At 37.1% G+C, this 12,174-nt stretch overlaps 1 protein-coding gene across 1 annotated transcript in view; it reads right to left on the bottom strand.

Annotated features, from left to right (window-relative positions):
- Positions 1 to 12,174, bottom strand: part of IL1RAPL1 (interleukin 1 receptor accessory protein like 1) — a 717,019-nt gene that overhangs the window by 33,489 nt on the left and 671,356 nt on the right. The window contains exons 5-6 of the mRNA XM_030934238.1: positions 6,543 to 6,675; positions 3,709 to 3,854 (exon numbers count right to left, since the gene is read on the bottom strand). Coding sequence (XP_030790098.1) covers positions 3,709 to 3,854; positions 6,543 to 6,675 — 279 coding nt within the window. The remainder of the gene's footprint in view (positions 1 to 3,708; positions 3,855 to 6,542; positions 6,676 to 12,174) is intronic.

Raw genomic sequence — 12,174 nt, 5'->3', positions numbered from 1 at the left:
GACAGATCAGAGCTTTGGAGGAAAACCGAAGGTCAATGTTCAGTGCGTGTTGGACAGGCAGTAGCAAGTGTATCTGGGTAAAAGATTCAGAGACTCAGACGTGGAATTCAATCAAGTATGGGCAATAACAAGAACCAGAAATAATGCAATGTCTAATTTGTCAGCGCTTTACTTTGATTATTTTTGAAGCCTGGATCTAATGCTCAAGCTTGCCAGGCCAGGGTCTGGCAAAGAGGATTGAATAGAAGTTTCTGGCAGGAGTGAAGAGTAAGGAGCAGGGCAGTCATAAACCAATATGGCCCATGGGCCTTGCCCTTTCATTCTCTGTCTTTCTCTCACTGCATATTCTAGTGCTCTGTACAATAAGTGAAATATATCTATATTGCATGTCCGATGAGATTCTGATGAACCTAGTACCTTTTCTGGCTGCAGGAATTGGCAACTTTGGATATTCTCGAACAAGATTTTTCTATGGTCAAATTTCTTGGTAGATTTTCAGCAGGCTTTCATGGACTTATGATTCTTTTATGCAGATAAAAGGCTGACCCAGAACATAGCCTAGCTCAAATGTAGCTGAATTATTTATTATAGTATCCCCTTGGCATTAAGGAAGACACATTTGATACAAGGAAGCAATGTTTCAAAGAATCCATACCACCCATTGGAGGGCTCTGAAATCATTTTATTATGTCAATGATACTGAACAAAAGGTAACAGTGAAGGAAAAATTGCTTAGATGACTTTGGCAAAGGAATGTCCTGGAAGGTTTACCTGTCAGAAGCAATGACAGCTTGTGGTGTACAAGATCAGTATTCAACAAATGTTTGAACATGTCTCTCTAGGGAGGTTTTAAAAGGGAAGACTGTGAAGGCTTATAAGTTAAGGAATTTATGAGTAAATGGCAGAAAAATACAATTAATAGTGAAAGCTCCCAGTTCCTTATCTAAGCCTTAGTATTCTGAGTAATATAGCAACCCACCTGATAATTACACCATTGCTAGCATGACAAGACATTTGACTTTTTAGAGACTCCATGATCAAAGATCCAAACCTATCATTTCATATATGCTGTGTGCCGTTCTCCTCAACCTGGCAGGGCTGATGAAGTTCAGGTCATGTCATATGTGAACCAAAGTCCTTTTTTTCCCCCCAAGATTAGTGGGATAGATCATTCCACATAATCATGAGTCCCTCAAGAGCAGGAAATTGCATCCATTGGTGTCTTTGTGAACTGATGACTCGTTTGCTGCAGCTCCCTTAAAAGGAAGGCATACATTCACTTGAAGAGGGACTTTTGGAGTACATGTCTTGGAAGGACTTTTTTTTTTTTGGCTTGTTAATGCTTTTATTTCTTAAGAATACATTGCTGTTTGTATAAATGCATATTTGAAAAACATACTAAAAGACTTAAGTATTGAAGAATACTCTAACATTGACCACATTTTTTTCACGTTTAAGAAATCAAATATTACTGGAAAAAATTTCAAGTAATTTTCTTGATTCTTCATTTATTTTTCTAGAAATGGAAGGTTTCATAGCTTTCGGCAACTTATCCTTAAGCTACGTATGCTAAAAATAGCCTGGAGGTTTTTTGACCCCTTCTTGCCTGTGTGCCTCTCTGCAAAAACAGAGCTTTAGTAGCTTTATCCTTAGATACAATTCATTTTTCTTCCCTTCTCCTTTGATTCCTACTTAACTGTCACCCTTCCCTTTCCCTCCCAAAAACTATGTTGTCCAAGTCAACCCATTTTTATGTGCTCTACATCTTCTCTCTCCTAACTCCATTTTTGAGGAATAATTCAAACTCTTTAATTAAAGCACATTCAAGAGAGTGACCAGAAGGGTGAAAGTATTTCACTAATAAAAATGAAGAATGAGTAAAAGAAGCTAAAGAGGCTGAATCTGGTGAAGTAAAGGTTCGGAGACTCATGGTGACTGTCATCAAACATTTGAAGGGCTGTCGGGGAAGAGTGATTAAAAGTACAGAACTAGGGCCAATGGATAGACAGACAAGGAAACTGAAATGCTTTCTAACAGATTTGTTCCAAAGATAAAATGGACTTCCTTGAGAGGGAATGTGATCCAGTATAAGCTGATAGATCACTTCAGAAGATGTTATGGCAGGATAAGAAGTTCAATTACACAACACTTAAGTTGCTTTTAACAATGAGAAGCTATTTCTGTACTTGTATATGTATGATATTTCTACTAAAATCCCTTCCTTGATTGGCTATATCCTATAGAAAGATACAATCATATTGCTAGCTGCTGCATACCTTTCCCCTTGACTCACATCCCTAAAAAGTAGACTCTTTTAATATCATAGTCACCTTGACAACAGAGGTGTCTATTTTAATAGCATTCAGTAATATTATTCAAAGGGAATCTATTGCCCAATAAAGTAGGGGGAACAGCCTTCAATGTTCTCTTTCTTTTCAAACCTCAAAGAGTCTAGGATTAAATACGGGCTTTGAAATTAAAATCATTGTAAATTTGCTGAGTAAGAGAACGTCAAGAGTGCTTGTTCCAAAGAGTAGAAAGTTTTAACTTAGCATAATGTAGAAAAATATATTTTTCTCTTGTAATATACATAAACAATTTTACTAACAGGAATGACTCACATTTTACAGTTATCTCTTATTTCAAACAATTCAATATAAATTTAAATGCATTTAATCCTATGCAAAAGGTGATGGGGTGCTGTAGAGGCAGAGTTAGCACAACAGACATTGCACTCAACCACAGCCTATCTTACTTAAAAATGCATTACTATTCATCATGGGAGAATATCGTACATATCAAAGTTATCCAAGGCAGAAACAACATGTCAAAAAATACTGCAGTGGGGAATTCACCAGACAGTTCTTACACTAAAGGAGCAACCTTCCCATAAGAAACACAATCTTTGACTTAAAACCATTTAGTTGTTGTTGTTGTTGTTTTTTAAAGAAACTAGTATCTATTTCTTTTCTTTTTCTTTTGTTTTTTTTTTTTTTTTTTTGAGACAGGGTCTCACTTTGTCACCCAGTCTGGAGTGCAATGGCGCCATCTCCCGATCTCCGCTAACTGCAACCTCCACCTCCCAGGCTCAAGTGGTTCTCCTGCCTCAGCCTCCCAAGTAGCTGGGATTACAGGTTCGCACTACTACTGCCAGCTAGTTTTTATATTTTTAGCAGAGACAGGGTTTCACAATGTTGGCCAGGCTGGTCTTGAACTCCTGACCTCAAGTGATCCACCTGCCTTGCCCTCCCACAGTGCTGGGATTACAGGTGTGAGCTACTGCACCCGGCCCCTAATATCTATTTCTAATAATAATAAATAGCATTTAATGACTTTCCTTGTATAGGCTCTGTCAAGCCCTTCACATTTTTTGTCTTATTTTATTCTTACAACACACTGAAGAGTTGATACTATTATTTTCCCCATTCTATAGATCAGAAAACTAAAGCTTAGGGAAGTTACATGTTTTGCCCAAAGTTATACAGTTGGTATTAAAGAGGAGCAAGGAATCCAAATTTGATTTTAGAGACTGAGTTACTCACCCATCTACTGTGCTGTTTGCCTTGGTGGCTCTAATGCAAATATGATTATTTTATTTAGGAGAACTTTGTGGAGAAAAACGAAATTGAATTTGTTTCTTGGTTCCCAATGATTTTTTCTCCCATCATACATTCAGTTGACCACTCAAGCTTAGAAGGTTACACTCACCTCGTTTATAAAGGAGAACACTGGCGTGTCGACGTCCATTTCCATTTTCAACATAACAGGAGTAATTTCCCAAGTCACCTTCTTCTACAGAGTCCACAATTAATGAGATGGAAACTTCCTGTTCCCCGAGATGCTCCTTAAGAATTCTAAAATATAAAGCGACAAAACAAAACAAATATCCACACAAACAGACACATACACAAACAAGAAAGAAAGGTAGATGAATCCAAATCTGATGTAAAAATACCTATGAAATCTGTGCTTCAAATTTGGCTATGAATTGATGCTATGTTAATTAAATTATATCCTGCCCTTTTCTTCTTCACTTCTAATGAGGAAGCTTGTCTTTGTAGATGTTAATGAAGTTGCAGTTAATTATCTCCCTTAGCAGGACAATCACACTGTCATAATAAGGAGGTGAGAAAGACCTTGAAGAGAAAGTTTACAATTTGCTTTCCCTTTAAGAAGAAATATTATGTAAGTTGAGATAAAAATTCTAATGTCTCAGGCTGAAGGCCTAATTACATGTCAGGCTAATTTTTTAAAAAAGAAAGAAAAAAAAATTTCTGAGCTATTTTGACATTTCAGTTGAAATTTTCAGTCTGACTTCTGTTAATGATATTAACAAATTGCCTGTTTTGGAAGAAATGTGAAATTATAAACCTGTAGACTAAAAGTTCTGGTAAAGTACTTAACTCTGACATTTAAAATTAATGGTAAATGCTCACTAACCTCGTTGTCATCTCTGTTCAACATTTTTAAATGCAGAATTAAAGTAAACTACCTTTCTAGAAACTTCCCTGAACACACACAAAGCCAGAGGGGGCAAAAGTTAGGAGGTTAATTGTCCTTCATTTATTTTAGCATTTCATAGACCATGGGTAAAAGATAAGAGTGAAGTTTTAAATACGAAAAACAGCAGAGAAATGTTTCAGTACATATTAGACCATTGTCCATTTAGCCTTCTGGAATCCCACTGGGGCATTCCAGAGTACAATATTCTTATGTATTTGTTGCCAGAAAGAAGGTCCCAATAGAAATAACCCTATGTGACAGTTTCATATGTTTTTTTTTCTATTGAAAATCATTTTCTCTTTTACCTTTGATACAGTTTTAAAAGCCTTGACATTTAGAATGGGGGACCATGATTTAAATGTTTGTATATACCCAGAAGATGCAATCTTTAGATGGGAGGATGTTTAGAAGTAATCATCATTTTGATGTAGTTGTAACTTACTTATTATTATTGTTCTTGCATATTTATATTATGATTAAAAATAAGTATCCATGCCCAAGCATAATTATAGTCAGCATTGAATATATTTACACTTAAATGAATAAATAACTAAACACATTTAACAAAAAAGGGGCTTAGGCATTATGCCTTCAAATATTTTCATGTTATCATTCCCACTATACAAATATTTTGACCTTAAAGTCAGACTAAGAAAGGTGATAAAAATATTTTGTGTATCCTTATCACTACCATCAACAGCTTCTATTCCACTTGGTGGCTGAAATATGTAAAAATACATAAAAGGAAATGATAGAGATTGTGTTTTGCTTGAGTCCTTGTACCTTGTTAATGTTTCCTGTGGGGGTGTTTTTTTTTTTTTTTTTTTTTTTTGAGATAGTTTCGCTCTTGTCACCCAGGCTGCAGTGAAATGGTACGATCTCCGATCACTGCAACCTCCACCTCCCAGGTTCAGGCGATTCTCCTGCCTCAGCCTCCCAAGTAGCTGGGACTACAGGTGGCCCGTCACCATGCTCGGCTAATTTTGTATTTTTAGTAGAGACGGGGTTCACCATGTTGGCCAGGCTGGTCTGGAACTCCTGACCTCAGGTGATCCGCCCACCTCGGCCTTCCAAAGAACATTTTTTTTTTTTAAAAGGTCTCATATACAAAAAGTACACTAACACATTTTCTATATTTTATGGTATTTTGATCTCACACTCAGTAAATATATATATATATGTATATATATGTGTATATATATGTGTATATATGTATATGTATATATATGTATATATGTATATATATGTGTATATATGTATATATATGTATATGTATATGTATGTCTATATGTATATGTATATGTATGTGTATGTATGTATATGTGTATATGTATATGTATATATATGTATATGTATATGTGTATATGTATATACGTATATGTATATATGTATACATATGTATATGTATATATGTATATGTATATATATGTATATATGTATATGTATATGTGTATATATGTGTATATATGTATATATATGTATATATATATGTGTGTGTATATATATATATATTTTTTTTACACAGTCTCACTCTGTTGTTCAGGCTGGAGTGCAGTGGCAGAATCTTGGCTCACTGCAACCTCTGCCTCCCAGGTTCAAGTCATTCTCATGCCTCAGCCTCCCAAGTAGCGGGGATGATAGGCATGCACCACCACGCCTGGCTAATTTTTGTATTTTTAGTAGAGACAACGTTTCTCCGTGTTGGCCAGGCTACTCTCAAACTCTTGGCCTCAAGCAATCCACCCAATTTGACCTCCCAAAGTGCTGGGATTACAGGAAGAGCCACCACGCCCAGCCACACTCAGTATATGGCTTAACGAAACAATCGTCGTTATTTTTCTTAAATTCTTTGCAAATGACATTCATGTTTTGCAATTCTATAGTAAGTCTCTTACCAGTATTTTGTTTCTTTATCATTAAATATTTTTATTATGATAATAGTAAAACAACAAGAAAAAACCCTTTCAGCTTACTTTCTATTCACTAACGGAGTAAATGTTACTCTTGACTGTACGAGTTAAAAGAAAAGAAAAAATTACCTAATGTCACTTTCCCAAACTCGATTTTCATCCAGATCTTCAATAAACTTTTCTCCTTTCATCCAGTAAATTAAAGGACTGACATCTCCGCTGTACCCAAAGAAAGCTCTGCAAGTTAGATTAGCAGAGTCACCTGCAGAGAGAAGTGATGGAAAAGTGTTAAAAAACTATTTGTTCACGCTCATTTTAGGCAAACAGGTAACATTTTGATCACTTTTCATTGATTTAATAAAATATCTTTCTAAAAGAAAAATTTTTCCGGGATTTTCAATCTTTGTCAAATTGATAGAATGTGTGTTTTCGACAACATGGCTTGTTTAATGGAATGTGAGTTACTTATAAAATTTCCAAGAGGACTAGTCAGCTATTGTGTAGAACATTTTTCCAATTTGGTTGGCCTGAGGTTTTCTCATGATTAGCTTGAGGTCATGAATGATTGCGAAGGATACCATAGAGGTGATATGCCTTTCTTGAAGCATGATATCAAAGGGTACATAATGTTGCTAATTATAAGATTTTATAGGGCAGATATAAGGTGTTTCTCAGTCTTGAATGTGGGAAATAGAAAATCTTTGGCTGCAAAGGAAAAGGAACCATAAATCCGAGATGCTAAGAGAATGCTATTAAAATATTTTTAATTCATAAAGAAAACATTTGAATTAAAGAAGCTAACACATACTCAAGTAGAAAAACAAAAAAAAAAATAAAAATCATGATAATAAATGTTTGGGATTTTCATTACAGGTAAAATCGATTATACTACTATGAAGATTAGTTTATTTCAATATGCTACTTAGAATGTTTTAATGGTGAATACAGATTGGTCAATTCTTTAATAAGGTAAATTGAAGTCTCTGTCTAAAAGGTGGAAGTAAATTTAATGCCCATAGAAAGTAAAGTTTATTTCTGGATATTTTATGCCACTTTACAAGCACCTGGCTTACTCAAGCTTCAGTCAGCATTAGAGAACTGAAATATTCCAGTAGATAGTAGTTTTAAGATCTTGCTACCACTAAATGGGACCAGAAATTGAGGGATAACATGGGGTCTTATAAGTCTGGATTGGGGCAAAGGAACTCTCAGGGATTGGCACCACGTGAGGGGCTGAAAATGAAAAAGCAACACCTTTGCTGGCATTTGAAGTAAGCAAACTCTCAATTTGTGGTAGCCATAGATACTTAAGAATATTACCAGAGGGCCCTGAGAACTCTGTGATCCTAAGGACCAAGGAAGGAGGTTTCTTAAAAGAGTACTGGAAGCCTCAGAGCTAAGCTATGAGTTGATAGTATATATTTCTTGAAATTTTGCTTATGAGAGACTCTACAGTACAAACACAGAGAAAAGCAGAATGCACTTACATGTACTCTTTCTAAACTAGGGCATGAGTATCTGCAACTTAATTCTACAAGTTACACAATGACAACATTTTTATAGGATAAAATTAATCATATTCTCTTAATTATGTTCATTGTTTAAGAATACTTCATGGCCGGGCGCGGTGGCTCAAGCCTGTAATCCCAGCACTTTGGGAGGCCGAGACGGGCGGATCACGAGGTCAGGAGATCGAGACCATCCTGGCTAACATGGTGAAACCCCGTCTCTACTAAAAAATACAAAAAACTAGCCGGGCGAGGTGGCGGGCGCCTGTAGTCCCAGCTACTTGGGAGGCTGAGGCAGGAGAATGGCGTAAACCCGGGAGGCGGAGCTTGCAGTGAGCTGAGATCCGGCCACTGCACTCCAGCCCGGGCGACAGAGCGAGACTCCGTCTCAAAAAAAAAAAAAAAAAAAAGAATACTTCATGAAAATTATTGCTCTTCTAATATTTCTAATATGGCATGACATAGCCTTCTCTATTTTAGCTTTTGTCTGCATGTTCTCTAAGACATTCCTCACAGACTTGGATTCCCCTGCTCCGGTCCCCCCAGAGACGGAGTCTTCCTCTGTCACCCAGGTTGGAATGCAGTGGTGCGATCTTAGCTCACTGCAACCTCTGCCTCCCGGGTTTAAGCAATTCTCCTGCTCAGCCTCTGGAGCAGCTGGGATTACAGGCGCACGCCACCATGCCCGACTAATTTATTTTTGTATTTTTAGTAGAGACGGGGTTTCGCCTTGTTGGCCAGGCTGGTTTCAAACTACTGACCTTGTAATCTGCCCACCTTGGCCTCCCAAAGAGCTAGGATTACAGGCGTGAGCCACCACGCCCGGCCGGATTTTTTATGTAATAGTCATCACTGATGACCAGATAATGCAAGTCCAGAAAATACCTACAAACTTTTAAGAGGCAAACTGAGGCTCCAAGGAGGTTTCTTTATTATTAATCTTTGTACAGAAATATTTTAGTATAAAATTCCCTCTCCTTTAGAGAATATTTACATTACAAAATGAATAAATGCCAATTCCATTGATTGGAAATCAATCGCATATTTCTACGGCAAGTGTCAACCAACATTACAAAACAACTTCAAATCAAATATTCTTTGTCTTTACATTTTTATAAGAGCGCTGTTTTTTTTTTTTTTTTCTTTCGCACCAGGACTATCTGTTACAGTGCCAAGGTAGTCACGAATTCAACAAGAAGTCTTTAAAAACTACCTAGTATGCTGATTAACATTATATGCTAACGGAATCAAGATGTGTTACAGTTTAAAAATGTATGTATCCATAATTTACACCATCTGTCTTTCAGAAGACCAAGTTTAAGTTTTTAGGTGGGACTTAATGCCTGGAACTCATAAATAGAACTCTCCAGGTATTGCCTAATTTTCCATTACAATTTTAGTAAATCTGAAACCTCATAAATAACGAATAAGGAATCTGACAATCCTTAGCAGAGAGGCCAATTGACCTCCTCATTGGGACCTGAATTACTGTCTCCCATCACCCTCCTTTCTTTCCCACATCAACTGTGAAATTCATTTTTATTCACATTTTTTTCATAATTTTATAATTATTCATTTCTTTTACCTGCAGGCTTTGTGCTGCCACACCTAAAAAATGGCTCCTGTACCCATGTAAGAAGCTATCTGTTTTCTCAGCCATCTTGGTTCACCTGTTCTTTCACTACCCCACGCTGCCTGGGGCTCCAGTACTGAGTGCATCTACAGTGCTACGGGGACACCTAGGAGAACTATAACTAGTCTTGAGATGGGCTTGCTGTGGGTCAGACAGTGAAATTCAAGGAATGAATAGAAGAGGGTGGAGAGAAGAATAGAAAAACACACTGGACAGAGAGGAAAGAGCATGAGTGAGAAAAAGCCTGGGGACTTCGGGGAAAATAAAATAATTTTGAAGGGGCTGAAGCTAAAGTGTAGACGAGGGGCAAGTAGAGGGAAGATTAGGGGAAGAATAGAGCCCTGATGACGCAAGAGCAGGAGCAGCGCTGTTCTACGCATGGCATGTGGAAAATTTGAGACTTCCATTTCAGGGCAATGGAAAGTTGAGGAAAGGTTTCAAATCGGAGACTGACGCAATCGCATCTCTATTCTAAAGAGATCAATCTTACTGTATTTTCAAACTTGAGATTGGATCAGACAGAATCAAGGATTGAGAATGCTACTATATTCTGGGATCCCATAAGGAATAAGCACTGCAAAGATCAGATTATTTCCACATAATTTCTTAAAGTGATAAAGCATAGGTGGTAGCAGTAACTACAGAACACTCTGCTTTTTATCAATGTGATAATAGGGAACCTCTTAAAGCAGACATTAAGTAGGAAGCCTGTTAAGGCAGAAAATATATAATATATATGTAATATAATTATTTATATAGATACATTCTCTCTCTCTATATATATAAATATATATATATCAATCACTGAGTCACCCACACAGAAAGAGAGAGAGATCTGGGAACTGCCAGTTGCTTCTCAATACAGGCAGAAGAAAAAGTCAATTTGAGCAGCGCTTTGTTCTGTGAAGAGGCTTTTCAGTGGTTTCTGTGTGTCTAAGCAAAGTTACCACTTCCCTTCTTATGCATTGCTCTGCTCACAGCCTAGACACTAGGAGTTCCATGGAGTCAATCCTGAGAACAGACCAAGTGAGGTCAAGCTCATACCCGAGTCTCTAACCAGGGGCCTAACTGTTGTGGAGAAAAGCTGGATTCACTAGGTACTATTTATTTGGAAAAAGTGATTGATCACACCTGTTCAGAGAGCTTTCACGTTGGAATCCAACTGCGTATTACCCTGTGTTTGAAAGTGGGAATGAAGGACTATTATCCCTTCCTCTGAGTCTGAGTAGGAACCAAGAGTTGATAGAAATTCATAGGGCAGGGTGGAGCATAGGAATAAGTGATGTATGTCCACGGAATAAGGGCAAATAAGGATTAAAAAGGACAAATAGTAGTTATGAAAGTAATAAATGATGGGACTGTGTTTGCACCTTGGGCCAATGAACTAGGACATGCCAGTTACACAACAGGTTTTTATCATCTGAATTTTGGGAGTCACCCATTCACATTCCATTTTATAGTCTCATGCTTTTATTTACGACTATATTCTTTGCTTTAAATTCTCATTTTCACCTAATACACACTTCATCCATTAAATCCAATTCAGATGGCACTTCTTCCAAAATGCGGGCCTGCACTTTCAAAAAATACTCATTTAGGCCGGGCGCGGTGGCTCACGCCTGTAATCCCAGCACTTTGAGAGGCCAAGCTGGGTGGATCACAAGGTCAGGAGTTCGAGAACAATCTGGCCAATATGGTGAAACTCCATCTCTACTAAAAAGTACAAAAATTAGCTGGGTGTGGTGGCGGGCGCCTGTAATCCCAGTTACTAAGGAGGCTGAGGCAGGAGAATAGCTTGAACCTGGGAGGCAGAGGTTGCAGTGAGCTGAGAACACACCACTGCACTCCAGCCTGGGAGACAGAGCGAGACTCCATCTCAAAAAAAAAAAAAAAAAAAAAAAAAAAAAAAAAAAAAAAATTGTCATTTAATTTTTCTTCCTCCTTCTCTTCTCCTTTCTCCATAGACTTCGGAACATATCTCTGTTTTATCATAATACAGTCCTTTCAATATCTGCTTTGCTCACATATCTAGCCCAGCAACTTGACTATGCTTTCCCCAAAGGCAGAAATTATATCTTTATTTACCTTCGTATTACCAGGACCCATTACAGCATCTTGAATATATTAAGAACTCAATACATAACCTCAAATTAATGAATAACCTGCTTAATATCGTCTGAACTTTCATTTTACCTTGTTTCCCTTTTTTAAAGCTTCATTAATTAAAGGCTACATGTCTACATGTCTCCATGGGCCAAATTTATCGTGTAAACTAGGCTTCACATTGCAAGTACAGAGCCTCCTCATTCAGGTATTATTTCAGTGGTATTATTCCATACCAGCTTGCAAAGGTCAGTTACCACATTTTCAGAAATTCTGTGAGCAGGTTGTTAAGCACAGTCATTGAAAATTAAATTATAGAAATACAAATAAACAATATTTAAAACAAAACCAATAGATACTCAAAAATTCCTAATTATTTTGCTACATTTTACCATTTATTCATTCATTCACCTTTTGAGATTGTTTACAACTATGGTATCTGTATGGTGGAAATACTACACAATAGTGTACTACTGCACATCTCTTCTCAACTATATGTTTAATGACATTATGTTGG

This window comes from Rhinopithecus roxellana, chromosome 7, assembly GCF_007565055.1.
Source record: "Rhinopithecus roxellana isolate Shanxi Qingling chromosome 7, ASM756505v1, whole genome shotgun sequence".
In the NCBI taxonomy this organism is placed as follows: domain Eukaryota; kingdom Metazoa; phylum Chordata; class Mammalia; order Primates; family Cercopithecidae; genus Rhinopithecus; species Rhinopithecus roxellana.
This window is presented reverse-complemented; position numbering and strand designations above follow the sequence as displayed.